Below are 17,916 nucleotides of genomic sequence, written 5' to 3'. Positions count from 1 at the left end.
AAGAAATGGGAGTTTTAACCTGAACAATTCCAAAGGTTCATAATCACGGAGTCAAAGTTGAAAGTCTTTGGTAATCATTTAGGGCATTCAGTGAAGAGCCAGGAATCACAGTTTTATAGAAGTGAAGAGCCAGATCACAGTTTTATAGAAGAGCTGGACCATCTCTTGAGAAAAAGCTACCCTAGATGCACTGAAGTAAAGCTAAAGAAGAAAACAAAAAATGCAGAATGCTCCAAAGGGATCAAAGGAACCCCAAACTAACTGAAATAGCAGCCATTCTTTAAAGGAAGTAACAAAATCCATAGAGTCAACAATGTAACCCCTGACAATGTTCCACATTCTATCAAAAATTACTAGAGATGACAATAAGAAAATGTGAAAATACCAAGAAAAAACAGCCAACAAAACAGATCCAGATTTGACAGAAATGATAACAAAACAAGGACAGAGATGTTAGAACAATGATAACTATGAACAAGAATTTAATGGAAATCAAAAGAATGGGAAAAAATGAAAGACATAAAAAAGAATGAAATAGAACTTGCAGAGATGACAAATTCATTACCTAAAATACAAATTTCTCACTGGACAGAAATAACAGCATATTAAACACTGCAGAAATAAAGATTGGTAAATTTTAAGACAGAACATTAGAATATAAAATGAAACATAAAAAAGTAAACAGTCTCAATCGAAAAATATGTGATCAGCTGTGTAACTGGAGTACTGAAAGGAAATACTAGTAAAAAAAAAAAAAAAAAGTCAAATAATGACAATTTTCCAAGCTGTCAACCATTAATCCCTGATAACAAGTCCTCAATAAAAAGCCCTAAGTGGATAATGATAGACATGTACCACACCAAGGCGTATCATAAATAAGTTGCTGAAAAAAAAAAATCAATGAAAAAAAAGAAAATCTTAAAAGCAACCAGAGAAAAAAGTCACTTTCTATAAAGAGACTCCTTTAAGTGGAAAAGAAAATGCCATAATTAAAAGAAAATTAGGAAAGGAAAACCTTTCATGAATAAAAGCAAACATACACTAAAGGTAATAGAGCAATTACTTATGAAGCTAGTGTAAAGGTTAGAAGACAAAAGTAATAAATTCAGTTATTTCTAAAAATTAGTTAAGGGTGTGGCACACCTGGGTGACTCAGTTAAGCATCTGATTCTTCATTTCAGCTCAGGTCACGATCTTAGGGTCGAGCAACTGAGCCCCATGATGGGCTCCATACTCAGTACAGAGACTGCTGGAGGTGTCCCCCCCCACCCCCCGCTAAACATGCATGCTCTAAGATAAATAAAATCTTTAAAATTTAGTTAAGGGGACTCATGAAATAAAAAGATGTAAACCATAAAAACAGCGAAGAGGGGGAGAGTAAAAATAAAGTTCTTTTACAATGTCTTTGAAATTAAGTGACCATCAAGTTAATACAGACTGTTAAGTACTTAGGATGTTATATAAGAACTTCATGGTAACCATCAACCAAAAACCTATAGTAGATACACAAAAGAGAAAGAAATCCAAGCCTAACATTAAGAAAGTCATCATTCACAAGAGAGCAACAGAAGAAAGGAACAGAGAAGAACTACAAAAACGAAACAATAAAATGGCAATAAGTACATACTTATCGATAATTACTTTAAATGTGACAGAACGGATAACAAAACAAGCCCCATCTATGTGCTGCCTACAAGAGACTCACTTCGGACCTAAAGACACATGAAGACCGAAGGTGAAGTGAAGAAAAAGATATTCCATGCAAATGGAAGTGAAATAAAGCCTATGTAGCCATACTTACATCAGACAACACAGACATTAAAGCGTAAAAAGAGAGAAAGAAGGGCATTACATAATAATAAAGGCATCAATCCAGCAAGGGGATACAACAATTGTAAATACCTATGTAGTCACCACTGGAGCACTTAATAAGCAAATATTAACAGATGTAAAGGGAGAAACTGACAGTAATACAATGATAGGAGGGGACTCTAACACCCCACTTACATCAATGGATACTTCATCCAGGCAAAAAATTAAAAAGGAACTTATTAGAACATAACATATTAGAACAGAGAGACTTCAACAGAGATATATAGAACGTTCCATCCCAAAACAACAGAATACACATTGCTTTAAAATCACATGAAACATTCTCTAGGACAGATCACATATTAGGTCACAAAATAAGTCTCAATAAATGTTAAGACTGAAATCATATCAACCATCATTTCCAACCACAACAGTTATGAAAGTAGAAATTACAAGAAAAAAAACGGCAAAAGCATAAACACATGGAGCCTAACAACATGCTGCTAAATACCCACTGGATCAATGAAGAAATCAAGGAAGAAATCAAAAACTACAAGAAGACAAAAGAAAATGAAAACACATTGATCCAAAGTCTATAGAATGCAACTAAAGCAATTCTCAGAGGAAAATTTATAGTGATAAAAGCCTACCTCAAAAAACAAGAAAAATCTCAAACTATCTAACTTTACATCTAGAGGAACTAGAAAAAGAACAAAGCCCAAGGCAGTGAGAGGGGAAAATAAACATTAGAGCAGAAATAAATGAAATAGAGACTAAAAAACACTGAAACAGATCAATGAAATCAGGTGGTTCTTTGAAAATATCAACAAAACTGACAAACTTTGAGCTAGACTCATGAGGAAAAAAAGAGGAACAAAATAAATAGACATGAAGTAGTAACAACTAACACCACAGAAACACAAAGGATTTTAAGAAACTAAAATGAAAAATTATATGACAAAAAATTGGGCAACTGAGAAGAAATGGACAAATTTCTAAAAACATATACAATCTTCCAAAACTGAATTAAGAAGAAACAAAATCTGAACAGTTCAGACCAATTTCCAGTCAATAAACTAAATCAGTAATCAAAAAATTCCGGGGACACCTGGTGGCTCAGTCAGTTAAACATCCAACTCTTGATTTTGGCTCAGGTCATGATCTCGGGGTTGTGAGACTGAGCCCCAGGTTGGGCTCTGCGCTCAGCATGGAGTCTGCTTAGATTCTCTCTCTCCCTCTGTCCCTTTCCCCACTTGTGCTCTCTAAAATAAATAAATAAAATCTTCAAAAGACCCAAAAAATTCCCAACAAATCAAAGTCCAGAACCAGATGGATTCACAGGTAAATTCTACCTAACATTTAAAGAATAATTAATATCTATTTTCTCGTCAATCTATTCCAGAAAAATAGAACAGGAAAGAAAGCTTCAAGATGCATTCTACAAGGCCAGCATCACCCTTCAAAAAAGGAAAACTACAGGCCATATCCCTGAAGAACATAGATGTAAAAATCCTCAGCAGAAGTAGCAAATCACTCACAACAATAAAAGCATCATTCATGGGGCGCCTGGGTGGCTCAGTCGTTAAGCGTCTGCCTGCAGCTCAGGGCGTGATCCCGGCGTTCTGGGATCAAGCCCCACATCAGGCTCATCTGCTAGGAGCCTGCTTCTTCCTCTCCCACTCCCCCTGCTTGTGTTCCCTCTCTCGCTGACTGTCTCTATCTCTGTCAAATAAATAAATAAAATCTTTAAAAAAAAAAAAAAAAAAGCATCATTCATGCCCACATCAGGCTTCAAGCTCAGTCAGGGAGTCTGGTTGTGGATTCTTTCTCTACCTCTCCTGTGTCCCTCCCCCTGCTTGCACTCTACCTCTAAAATCAATCAATCAATCAATCAATCAATCTTGGGGGGAGGGGAAAAAAGCATCATTCACCACAATCAAGTGGGATTTATTCCCAGGATGCAAGGATGGTTCAATATCTGCAAATCAATCAATATGTGAAACACCACATTAACAAAATAAATAAAAATCACACAGTCATCTCAATAGATTAAAAAAATTTAATGAATTCAATATTCATTTAAGATAAAAATTCTCAACAAAGCGGGTTTAGAGAAAATATACCTCAACATAATAAAAGCCATATATGACAAACCCACAGCCAACATCATACCGAATGGTGAGAAACTGAAACCTTTTTTCCTAAGATCAGGAACAGTACAAGGATGTCCATTCTAGCTACTTTTACTTGACATAGAACTGGAAGTCCTAGCCACAGCAATAAGACAAGAAGAAATAAAAGGCATACAAATTGGTAAGGAGGAAGTTAAACAGTTACTATTTACAGATGACATGATACCATACATAGAAAACCCTAAAGACTCTACAAAAAAACTATTAGAATAAGTGAACTCAGTAAAATTGCAGGATACAAAATAAATATACAGAAATTGGTTTGTTTCTATACACTAATAATGAAGTAGCAGAAAGGGAAATTAAGAAAACAATTCCATGCATCCCTATGTTTATAGCAACATTATTTATAATAGTTATGGAAGCAGCCCACGTGCCCATCAATTGATGAATGGATAAAAAGATGTGGTGTGTGTGTGTCTGTGTGTGTATACACAATGGAATATTATTCAGCTATAAAGAATGAAATCTTGCCATATGCAACGACATGGTGGAGCTATAATGCTAAGCAAAATAGGTCAGAGAAAGACAAATACCATATGATTTCATTCATATGTTGAAGAAACAAAACAAACCAAGCAAAGGGAAAAAAAAAATAAGAGAGAGAGAGAGAATGACACTAATAAGAAAACAGACTCATTTAATTATAGAGAACTGATGGTTACCAGAAGGGGGGGTGGGCTAAATAGCTGATGGGGATTAAGGAGTGCAATTGTGATGAGCACTAAGTGATGTATGGATTTGTTGACTTACTATACTGTATACCTGAAACTAATATAACACTATGTTAACTGGAATTAAAATTAAAACTTAAAAAAAAAAAAAAGGTGGGCAAATAATCAGAATAAGCATTTCTCCAAAGATATATAGATAGCCAATAGCATATGAAAAGATGCTTAACATCACTGATCATTAGGGCAAGGCAAATCAAAACTACGATGAGATACCACCTCACACCCATTTGGATGGCTACATTCAAAAAAAATAAATAAGACAATTGTTGGCAAGGATGTGGAAAAACTAGAACTCTTGTACATTATTAGTGGGAATATAAGATGGTACAACAGCTATGGAAAATATGGCAGTTTCTCAAAAAATTAAGAGTTAAAACGGCTACCAGCAATTCTACTTCTGGGTATATGCTCAAAAGAAATGAAAACAGGGCTTGAAGACATATTTGTACACCCATGTTCACAGAAGCATTATTTTCAATAGCTAAACATGGAAGCAATTCAAGTGTCCATCAACAGATAAACTCGGCAAAATGTGTTATATACATACAATGGAATATTATCCAGCCCTGTAAAGGGAACAAATCCTGACATATGCTACAACAGGGATGAACCCTGACAACACATGCTAAGTGAAGTAAGCCAGTCACAAAAAGACAAATACCGTATGATGATTCCACTTTACATAAGGTATTTAGAATAGTCAAAATCATAGAGACAGAAAGAATTGTGGTTACCAGGGCTGGGAGGCATGGGGGGAAGTTGGGAAATGATTGGTTAACGGGTATAGAGTTTCAGTTTTATAAGATGAAAAGAGTTCTGGAGATGGATGGTGGTGATGGTTGCACAACATTATGAATGTATTTAACATCACTGCCCGTGTATACACAATTTTTAATTCTAAACTTTAAAAAGGTTAAGGGGTGACTGGATGGCTTAGTCAGTTAAGCGTCTGACTTGGGCTCAGGTCGTGATCTCCCAGTCCTGAGATTGAGTCCCGTGTCAAGTTCCCTGCTCATGAGCAGGGAGCCTGCTTACCCCTCTCTCTGTCCCCCTGCTCATGCTCACTCTCTCTATCTCAAATAAATAAATAAATCTTTAAAAAGGTTAAGACCATGAATTCTATATGTATTTTACCACAGAATTTTAAGTGGAGTACACTACAAAAGTTGGAATTTTACTGTGTGTGATACCTCAATAATCTGACTTAAAACGTAACTGGAAAATTCTGAAGCTCATCAGTAAAATTTTAGGGGCACCTGGGTGGCTCAGTCAGTTAAGAATCTGACTTTGGGGGCGCCTGGGTGGCTCAGTTGTTAAGCGTCTGCCTTCGACTCAGGGCGTGATCCTGGTGTTATGGGATCGAGCCCCACATCAGCTCCTCCGCTGGGAGCCTGCCTCTTCCTCTCCCACTCCCCCTGCTTGCGTTCCCTCTTTCGCTGGCTGTCTCTCTGTCAAATAAATAAATAAATTCTTTAAAAAAAAAAAAAAAAAGAATCTGACTTTGGCTCAGGTCATGATCTCAGTGTCCTGGGATCAAGCCCCACATTGGGCTCCGCACTCAGCAGGGAGTCTGCTTCTCATTCTCCCTCTGCCCCTCCCTCCACTTGTGTGCACGCTCTCAAATGAATAAATAAAATTTAAAAAAACATTTTTAGATACGCTGAATAAAACCCATGGATGAAAATTAAGCATCGTAAAAAACAAACCCATTTATCTTTGCATCAGAAAGAATAAAATACCTAAGAATAAACTTAACCGAGGAAGTGAAAAACATTCACTCTGAAAACTCTAAAATGCTGATGAAAGAAACTGAAGACAACACAAACAAATGGAAAGATATATCATGTTCATGGACTGAAAGAATTAATTTTGTTAAAATGTCCATACTACCCAAAGCAATCTACAGACTCAGTGCAATTCCTATCAAAATACCAATAGCATTCTTCACAGAACTACAACAAATAATACTAAAATGTCTACAGAGGGGCGCATGGGTGGCTCAGTTGGTTAAGCGTCTGACTTTGGCTCAGGTCATAATCCCCTGGTCCTGGGATGGAGCTCTGAGTCGGGCTCCCTGCTCAGTGGAGAGCCTGCTTCTCCCTCTCCCTCTGCACCCTCACCACCCGCTGCCCTGCCACTCGTGCTCACTCTCTCTCTCGCTCTATCTAAAAAAAAAATCTTAAAAAATAAAATAAAATTTCTACAGAATCACAAAATGCATCTAATAGCCAAAGCAGTTCATGAGAAAAGACCATGAAGCTGGAGGTACATTTCAAGATAATACTACAAGGCTATAGTAAAACAGTGTGGTACTGCCACAAAAATAAACACACAGATCAATGCAACAGAATAGAGCACGCAGAAATAAACCCATCCTTATATGGTCAATTAATCTACAGCACAGCATGCAAGAATATACAGCGAGGCAAAAAGTCTCTTAAACGAATGGTGTTGGGAAAACTGGACAGCTACATGCACTAGAATAAAACTGGACCACATTCTTACGCCATACACAAAAATAAAATGGATTAAAGACCCAAATGTGAGACCAGAAACTGTAAAACTCCTAGAAGAAAACATAGCCAGTAATCGCTTTGACATCAGCCTTAGCAACATTTTTCTAGATGTATCTGAAGGCAAGGGAAATAAAAGCAAAAATAAATTATTGGGACTGCATCAAAATAAAAAGCTTTTGAATAGCAAAGGAAACAATCAAAACAAACAGGCAACCTACTGAATGGAAGATACTTGCAAATGATACATCCAATAAGGGGTTACTATCCAAAATATATAAAGAAGTGACACAACTCAACACCATTGCCCCTCCACACAAAAAAATCTGATTAAAAAATAAGCAGGGGCGCCTGGGTGGCTCAGTGGTTAGGTATCTGCCTTCAGCTCAGGGCGTGATCCTGGCGTTCTGGGATCGAGCCCCACATCAGGCTCCTCCGCTATGAGCCTGCTTCTTCCTCTCCCACTCCCCCTGCTTGTGTTCCCTCTCTTGCTGGCTGTCTCTATCTCTCTGTCGAATAAATAAATAAATAAGTAAATAAATAAATAAATAAACAAATAAATAAAAATAGATAAATAAATAAAAATAAATAAATAAATAAATAATAAGCAGAGAACCTAAACAGTTTTTCAAAGAAGATATACAGGTAGCCAGCAGATACATGAAAACATGCTAGACATCACTAATCATCAGGGAAATACACATCAAAACCACAATGTGATATAACCTTACACCTGTCAGAATAGCCAGTATCAAAAAGACAAGAAAGAACAAATGTTAGCAAGGATGTGGAGAAAAAAGAAATCCTCATGCTCTCTTGATGGGAATGTAAATTGGTGCAGTCAATGTGAAAAACAGTATGAAGGTAAACAATATGAAGGTTCCTTAAAAAATTAAAAATAGAAATGCCATATGATTGGGTAGCTCCACTACTGGGTATTTACCCAAAGAAAACAAAAACACTAATTTGAAAAGATACATGAACCCCTATATTTATTCCAATATTTACAGGAGCCAAAATATGGAAGCAACCTAAATGTCCATCGATAAATTTGTAGACGAAGATGTGTGAGTGGGGGGGGGGGTGTATACACACGTACACGCCCATACACACATATACACAAACACACACAGTATAATCAAAAACAGAAAGATTAAATTGAAATACTAAAAAATATTCAAATAACGAAAAGAAGTCAAAAAAGGCCAAAAGAATGAAAAACAAAGGGAACAAACAAGATATGCTCTTTAGATGAAATCATTTTAAGTATAACACACATAGGTTTAAAGTAAAAGGGTGAGGGCACATGGTGGCTCAGTCAGTTAAGCATCTGCCTTTGGCTCTGCTCATGAACCAGGGTCCTGGGATCGAGCCCCACATCAGGCCCCACATTGGGCTCTGCAGCCTGCTTCTCCCTCTCCCTCTGCCTGCCGCTCCCCCTGCTTGTGCTCTGTCAAATGAATAAAATCTTAAAAAAAAAAAAAAAAAAGTAAAAGGGTGGAAGAAGATATTTCAGGGAAACACCACTTAAAAGGAAGCCAGAATAGCTATATTCATAAGAAACAAAGTAGACCCCAGAGCATGGAAAATTACCAAAAATGAAGAAGGAAATTACATAATGATGAAAGGGTTAAGCAACCAGGAGGACATAATTCAAGAGGTATATGTACCCAACCAAAGAGCTTCTAAAGCTGTGAAACTAAAACTGATAGAATTAACAGGAAAAATGATAGAAACAGCTATAATAATAGTTGGAGATACCAACATTCCTCTCAGTAATTGATAAAACAAGTCGAAAGTCAACAAGGACACAGAGGACCTGAAAAAAATCAACCAACTGGATTTAACATTTAATTCAGTGAACTTTATCCTAAGAATGCAAAGCTGATATAATATTTCAAAATTGACATAATATACCTGACTGATGAAAGAAAAACAATACATAATCATATCAATGCACAAAAAGCCATTAATAATAAGCTCAATGAGTTTAGGAAGCTTTCAGGATAAAAGATCAACATACAAAAATCAATTACATTTCTACACAGCATCAATAAATATTCCAAGAAAGTAGTTAATAAAACAATTACATTCACAATACAATAAAACAGAAAATACTTGACGTAGTTGAACATCTTTTCATGTGCTTGACATTAATGTATTTATTTTGATGAAATCTCTCTCTAAATCTCATTCCCATATTTATTATTTTTAGATTTACTTTTAAAAGATTTTATTCATTTATTTGAAAGAGCACACAAGCAGGGGGAGCAGGAGAGGAAGAAGCAGGCTCCCTGCTGAGCAGTGAGCCCTACACGGGGCTCGACCCCAAGACCCGGAGATCATTACCTGAGCTGAAGATACTTAACCCACTGAGCCACCCAGGTGCCCTTAAAATATTTTAATATATTTATTGGCTATTCAGATTTCTCTTCTATAAACTGCTTATTTATATCTCTTGTCCACTTTTATGTTCAGCAGCTTGGCTTTTTCTTAATGAATTATGTAAGTTCTCTGACATTCTGGATATTCATTATGGGTGGTTAGATGTGATGTAAATATCTTCTCTCAATCTCTGGCTTATCTTCTCATTTGGTTTGATATACAGGCATTTTTAACTTTAATGTACCCCAAATTATCCATTTTTTAACAGTTCATTTGTATTTTTTTTTCTATCTTATCTGAAAGAATTCACAGTACCAAGGTCATAAAGTTTTGTTTTTTAAATGTCAATCTTTAACCTACCCAGGATTTTTTTTTTTTTTTTTTTTTTTTTTTTTTTTTTTTTTTTAGGTAATCTCTACACCCAACACAGGGCTCAAACTAACGAGCCTGAGATCAAGAGCTGCACACTCTACTGAATGAGCCAGCCAGGTGCCCCTGGAATTTATTTCTGTGTACATATGTCTATTTGTACTTCAGTTTAGTGAGAGTTGGTTTTATCACCTCTCTCCACAATGCCAACTTGTCAAAGATAACTCTGGCTCCACAATGCTAAATGAGTGGAATCTTCCATTCTTATAGATCTTAAAAGCAAAAACACTACTTTCTCATCTTATTACAGTTACATGGATTTTTTTTAAAGACTTTATTTATTTTATTAGTCAGTTAGTTTTTTGACAGAGAGAGAAAGAGGGAGAGGGCAAGCACAAGCAGGGCGAGCGGCAGAGGGAGAGTAAGAAGGCTCCCCCGCTGAGCAGGGAGCCCAATGTGGGGCTTGATCCCAGGACCCTGGGATCATGACCAAAGCCAAGGGAGACGTTTAACCAATTGAGTCACCCAGGTGCCCCTCTTTTTCCCATTTTTAAATTAGGTTCTTTGTCTTATTGAGTTATGAATTCATTGCATAATTGCTGAAGCACTGTATGAATACGTAGATTGAAAACAACCTGATCATCCATTAACAAAGCACTAGTTAAATTATAGTACATCCATATACTAAGAAGTCATTAAATAACAAAAACATTCTCATACATGGAAATGGACCTATTCCATAATAATGATGAATGAAATAAGTAAGGCACAGAACAGTAGGCATGTACTATTTATGCTTAAATATACAAACCCTTTTGTATACAAACATACATACACATAACAGGTACACACATATATCCTTGTATATGCTTTGAATATTTTTGAAATATATAAAAAAAACTCCTAACAGTGATCTTCTCTGGGGAGACAACTAGGGACCACAGGAGGGACATTTAGACATTATATCCTCTCATACATATGGGAGCTTCCCATGTTCATATATTATTTTTTTAAATAGTTAACACAAAATGAACAAAAATTAATTTAGAACCATCTGGTGAATGAAGCGGTTAATCAAACGGAGGAATGCTATCTCTAGATAAAATGTCTCTGAATATACACTGTGGGCTAAAAATTATCAATATAAATCAATCATCTGATCTTAGATAGCTACTTTCCCGTTACAGAAAATCCTTCACATCATATTTTCCAGGATGAAATCTGATCACTCTAAAATGTTTCAGTGAGGGGTGTCTGGGTGGCTCAGTCAGCTAAGTGGCCATCTCTTGATTTTGGCTCAGGTCATGATCTTGGAGTTGTGAGATTGAGCCCCGAGTTAGGCTAGTGCTGGGCATGGAGCCTGCTTAAGATTCTCTCTCTCCCTTTCCCTCCACCCCTCCCCTTCCTGCTCACATGCACAGACTCTCTCTCTCTCTCAAAAAAAATTAAAATGTTTCAGTGATTTTATCATAAGTATTTTCTTTGACATCAAGTAACATCTTTTTGATAACAGTTTAGTTTAAAAGATACTATAGTTTGCAATCATAATGGGGTTTTCACCACAAAATGTAAGTACCACACAGGGAAGGGTTTTGTCTTGCTCACTGCTGTGTTTCTTGCAACTAGAACAATGCATGATCATAGTAGACATTCATTAAATATTTATTGAATGAATGAATCCTTGGCTATTATGGTCTTCAAAAATAAAGGAGAAATTACTTTGTCTATCTTGCTTTAAATTTATAAATTGTTCTATTTGACAGCATGGCACCATCTTTCAACATACTCCTTTGTTAATTTAGCTCATGTAGTTTTACTCCTCACAGTTAAACATCTACTTGAATGTACTAAATCTTAACAGTAATATTTAAAGTCATCAGGTATATCACAGATTCAGTATCATGAAATAAAATGATTTTATTTTTACTTCAACTAAAAAGAGCATGTTTTAATCATGATAGCTGCCAGCACAAGACTACCGAGATCAGTGGTCTCCAAAGTAGGCAGTGATTGTGACCAAACACTGAGGTAGGAGAAAAAAGTCTTATAAATTTGATTTACATACATTTTCAATTTACTCTTTAATTTATATATTTGAATATTTTATTAATATTAATAGATAACATAATGAAGAACTTATCATGTACCGGGCACTATTCTAAGCAAATGTATCATCTAACCCTCACAATAATCCAGTAAGATAGATAAAATTCCTGCTCCATTTTACAAGTGGAGGCACTGAAGCATGAGAGTTAGAGATCTCTCCTTTTTTGTTTGTGTTTCAGCGGCTGGCCCAATTCACCTTGATAAGGGCAGGATTTAAACTCTAAACATCAGATCCCACCTTCTTAACCACTAAACTATACTGTACATAATATAGTAGTTGAATAGTATATGCATACAATTCACAAATAAATAAATATTCATTAGAGATTCAAGCTCAACGTGTTTTGTTTTAGGCTTTCTTTTGTTTTTTAATTTTTGGGGACACATAATCGAAAGGATATGGAGATCAGTGATATAGGAAACCCTGAAAGTCTTGCTCCTATATTTAGGAATATCCTTGCTATGATGATTCCTCCAATTCTAGAAGAACTATAAAAGTAATCTTGTAAGGCACATTTAAACTTATAAACTAGGCAACTATCTGGAAAGTATGTGTAGTATTTCTTGTTTTTACTTTGGACAGTAATATATTCCTAGAAAGTTGTTTGAAATAAAAAAGCAATTTGAAAAACAGTGTGGAGGTTCCTCAAAAAGTTAAAAATAGAACTACCTCATGATCCAGCAATTGTACTACTGGATATTTACCCAAAGAATACAAAAACACTAATTCAAAAGGATACACGCATCCCTATGTTTATAGCAGCATTATTTACAATAGCCAAGATAGGGAAACAGTCCAAGTATCCAGCAGTTGATGAATGTATAAAGACGATGTGGTATATATACACAATGGAATATTATTCAGCCATAAAAGAGTGAAATCTTGCCATTTGCAACGACATGGATGGAGCCAGAGAATATACTGCTAAGCGAAATATACGTCAGACAGAGAAAGAAAAACACGATTTGATTTCACTCATATGTGGAATTTAAGAAACAGAACAAGCAAAGAAAAAAATGAGAGTATGAATCTCAAAGCAAGAAACAGACTTCTAATTATAAAGAACAATCTGATGGTTACTGGAGGGGAGGTGAGTGGGAAGATGGGTTAAATAGTTGATGGGAATTAAGGAGTGCACTTGCGATGAGCATCAGGTGATGTACAGAACTGCTAAATTACTATAATGCATACCTAAAACTAATAGTACTACATGTTAACTAACTGGAATTAAAATAAAAACTTAAAAATAAAATGAAAAAGCAATTCATTCATAATTCTCAAGAAAAAAATCGATCCCAAGACGCAATCACATTTGAGTATATTGATATTCATTAAGAACGTAGTATTCAAGAAAGAAGTGTTGGCAAGGAGGTGGAGAAAAAGGAACCGTCACACACAGTTGGTGAGAACGCAGACTGCTGCAGCCACTGTGTAAAACAGTATGGAGGCCCCTCAAAAAATTAAAAATAGAATTACCATATGATCCAGTAATTCCACTACTGGGTATTTACCCAAAGAATAAGAAAACACTAATTTGAAAAGATATATACACCCCCCCACATTTATAGCAGCATTATTTATAATAGCCAAATTTTGGAAGCAGCCCAAGTGTCCACTGATAAATGAACGGATCAAGAAGACATGTATATATATACACACACAATGTAATACTGCCCAGCCATTAAAAAAGAACGAAATCTTGCCATTTGCAACAACATGGATGGAGCTAAAGTGTATAATAGTATGTGAAATAAGTCAGTCAAAGGAAGATAAATACCACATGATTTCACTCATATGTGGAATTTAAGAAACAAAACAAAGTGAAAAAAATAGACAAACCAAAAAACAAACTATAGAAGACAAAATGATGGTTACCAGAGGGGAGGAAGATGAGGGGTGAAATCAGTGAAGGGGATTAAGTGTACACTCATCTTGATGAACACTCAGTAATATATACAACTGTTGAATCACTACATGGTATACCTGAAATGAATATAACACTGTATGTTAATTATGCTGGAATCAAAATTTAAAAATAAACAATGGACAAATAAAGTTAACAACACAAGAGTTAGATAACATTGTAAAAAAAAAATAGTACTCCTTTGAATATATATACACATATCTAATGCTCTTTAACAAACAATGCAAGAAAAGCCAACTAAATGCCCCTAAACACTCTTCACATAATGATAAGCACAAAAACTCAGGTTTAATTCTCATTTCACTGAGAATTCTCAACAGCTTCCGATGATAGTTAAAAAGGCTTAAAGAGTTAAAAAGAAGGATAGGCCTAAGCAACACAGCCAGCTTATTTTTAGGGCAGCCCAAAACTAATTTGATAAAGGTTTTATAATAGCAATTTCAAAGTCCTCACTTCAAAATATTCTTTTCAGGGGCATCTGGATGGCTGAGTCAGTTAAGCATCTGACTCTTGATTTTGGCTCAGGTCATGATTTCGGGGTGTGGGACTGAACCCCACATTAGGCTCCATGCTCAGGGGACAGTCTGTTTGAGATTTTCTCTCTGTCCCTCCCCTCCTCGTGTGTACACTCTCTCTCTAAAATAAATAAATAAATCTTTAAAAAAAAATCCTTTCAAAAACATTTGTCTCTATGCTTAACAAAAAACTCCATTTTAACTTAAAGCTAGGAATGAAAATAGAATCAGTGGCTGGTCTGGGTGGATGAAATTATTGTGAAAATAAAATTATAATACATGTGAAAACAATATATGCACCTAAGACATTAGTAACAACAATGATGATGAAGAACTCAGGGGGACAGAAAAAAGCCTTAGCAAATAAATCACACTGGATGAAATGCTAGGCCTATGCCACTTAAGACAATGCTGCCGGAACTACATTTTAGAATATGCTATACGTCTGCCTTATCAGACCTTTAAATCCTGGCAACAGAATCCAAAAATGTCACCAGAGCTAATACATCAGCAATATGAAGTCAGTAATGCTAGTTAGGTTTGAGAGTTGTGACAGAGAATGAATAAAAATGGAATAGAGGTTGAATGGGAATAAATAAAATTTAAGCAGACTGATGTCCAGCTTTTTATAAATTATAGTGACTCAAGAAATACCATATAGTACAGATAGTATTTCCTGTAAGCATAAACTAGATATTCAGTAATATATTTATCTATTACCTAATACTCAGCAACTGACCAAAGGCTAACCTTTAAAAGAAAAAAAATATTTGTTAATAAGTTGCTATATTTCCCCCCAAAAAAGTATTAATTTGTCTACCTTTGGTCCTGAAATTGGGTGGATGGCATTTTTGGCAGATATAGGATGAGGAAAGGTATTCTGGAATGCAAATGCAGAGGAGACAGGATAACCAATACCACAAGTTGGGTAAGTAAGTCTACCATCAACCTAAAAATAAAAACATAAAAAGGTTAAGGATGAGATATTAATTCTAAATAGTATTTACTGATTCATGAGGCACTAGCATCTGTTATAATAATCATACTTAAAAGCACTATCTTAGAGGCCAATTTTATCATGACACCACAAAACTCTGCTTTATTATAACAGCATGAGGCTAGGATACCTTTAAACTTTCTAAAGAGTGGCTGTGCAAGCTTAACAAAATAAGCCACTGGACCGGTCTTTGAACTGAGTTCAAACAATGACCTCTCTGAACCATCTTGGTTCCCTATGGGTCTTCCATTCCTAAAAAGGGGGATGGGGGAAGGTTAGAGTCCTAGATTAGCCAATCAGATATAAAATAAAAATAATTTTCTGCCAGAATGAGGACAAGATATGTGCTCTTAAATGGACTAATTCAGACAATAATTTGCTTTGCCACTAATTTTCAATATGGTGGCACCACCATTAACCAATGTCAAGAAAAGAGTTTGTAAGAGAACAACTGAAACACAAACCTTAAGAAGCAATTGTGTACATCACTGGCTGCATGACAAAAAAAAACCTCCTATATAGCTATTTATCATAAGTCATGAAGGTTAATAAGCCTACCGAGTTTTTTCAAGTTTGTAATAAAAACTGGCCACTTCTTTCCACACCTTTTTCCAATTTAGCAAGAATCTAATCCTTTCTTTAAACATCAAGTATAATCTGATTTACTAGAATAGATTTAAAATTCAATTAGGTATTTGCATTTTAAATCCTCTGCCAATGCTCTCCAAACAAAGACTACCAGAAACATATCTATAGGTGTACGCGGTGGGTTTATGGCTTCTTGCAAACTGCATACTGTGGGAAACCTAGTAAGAGGGGTGTGGCAGTATGCAGGTGTTAAAAGGGACTTATTTATTGGACTTATATGTTAGGTGGTTTAATTAAGAGACAGTTTAATAAAGTGTGGCTTTGGGGGCGCCTGGGTGGCTCAGTCGTTAAGCGTCTGCCTTTGGCTCAGGGCGTGATCCCGGCATGATGGGATCGAGCCCCACATCAGGCTCCTCCACTATGAGCCTGCTTCTTCCTCTCCCACTCCCCCTGCTTGTGTTCCCTCTCTCGCTGGCTGTCTCTATCAAATAAATAAAATCTTTAGAAAATTAAATAAATAAAGTGTGGCTTTGTTGTGGATCAGATACTCTGGAAATGTGGATAAGTGTATGACTGAGTATCTGAAATAAATCTTATTTGATAAGTCGGGAGGAATGTCTCAAGGCCAAAACTGTAATTGGTAAAGAAGGAGGAGTAATCAATCATGTTAGCCAGATTAGGAGGATGCTTGCCCGTTTTGTGGTTTGGCAATGTTCATTTTTTCAAAATTGTGTTCAGACAGGACTATGAGGTGGTCTTGTTTTTGTCTCGATGTGTCACAGTCACAGAGTGGCCTTGCCTGATGTTGAAACTATTTATGTTCAACAGGAGAGACCCAAGGCCTTGCTGATAGTACCAAGCCAGCTCCCAGACATAAGGAACTGCTCTTCTTTTTCTTCTAATTTCTTGCAAGGAGAAAGCAAGAGACCTGGTCCTAAGAGCTAGAAAGCTTAGATATCATAACTAATTCCATCTATGATCTAGAGCTGACAGATTGATAAAAAGACATTTCTTTTTTTTTCTTTTTCAAATAGAATTAGTTTAGGCTCCTTCTATCATAGTTCCAAAGTTGAGCCCAAACTCTGTTCTCCCTTCTTAAGGCCCTCAGAATACTCCCTTCTTCAACACATTTGGGATTACTTTAGTTACTACTGAATGATTTCTATACCCAACTAAATTTTAAAAAGAAGTGTACCCTTGAAATATAGCCTCTTTTTTAAGAGCAAGTATACCTGTATGTCCCACTTCCAAGTGGGATTTAACCTTTACCTCAGTGCTAATAATTATAAGACTTTAGTCACATTAGTACCAGCATCGGAAATCATGAAGACTTCCTCACAGTCTGGGAATTTCTGGTTTTAGGTAATTTACTAAGACCACTCACATCTTAATTTAAAACTTACCACGTTAGAGTTAGGAGAAATCCCACTTCTGATTGTGTTGCTGGTAGAATGTACAGGTGGAGTGGTGGAAGGTCCCAATACATCTTGCTTTCTTACTAGCTGATTTTCATTTAGTTCTTTATTTAACCATGTGATTACTTAAATAAAAGAAAATATGGTAAAGAATTTTTATTATTTTTATTTTTCTAATAACTTTAAACATTAAAAATTATATTGAGATTTTTAAAAATTTGTCTTCAAAACTACCTTATATCGCAGGAGAATATAGGTTCACCTAAATTTTTGTCATTGAAAGACTCTTATTTTAGCAACCACCACATACAACTCCTTATTCTATTACTATCAGAAGCATATATTTCTGTTAGTCAAGGATCTCT

At 35.8% G+C, this 17,916-nt stretch overlaps 1 protein-coding gene across 1 annotated transcript in view; it reads right to left on the bottom strand.

Moving 5' to 3' along the window:
• The window catches only part of SASS6 (SAS-6 centriolar assembly protein), a 49,426-nt gene that overhangs the window by 7,089 nt on the left and 24,421 nt on the right, over positions 1 to 17,916 (bottom strand). Inside the window, exons 13-14 of the mRNA XM_026497542.4 lie at positions 17,540 to 17,676; positions 15,372 to 15,500 (exon numbers count right to left, since the gene is read on the bottom strand). Coding sequence (XP_026353327.1) covers positions 15,372 to 15,500; positions 17,540 to 17,676 — 266 coding nt within the window. The remainder of the gene's footprint in view (positions 1 to 15,371; positions 15,501 to 17,539; positions 17,677 to 17,916) is intronic.

Source organism: Ursus arctos, unplaced genomic scaffold, assembly GCF_023065955.2.
Source record: "Ursus arctos isolate Adak ecotype North America unplaced genomic scaffold, UrsArc2.0 scaffold_12, whole genome shotgun sequence".
NCBI lineage: Eukaryota > Metazoa > Chordata > Mammalia > Carnivora > Ursidae > Ursus > Ursus arctos.
The sequence above is the reverse complement of the archived record's forward strand: the minus strand, read 5'-3'. Positions and strand labels throughout refer to the sequence as shown.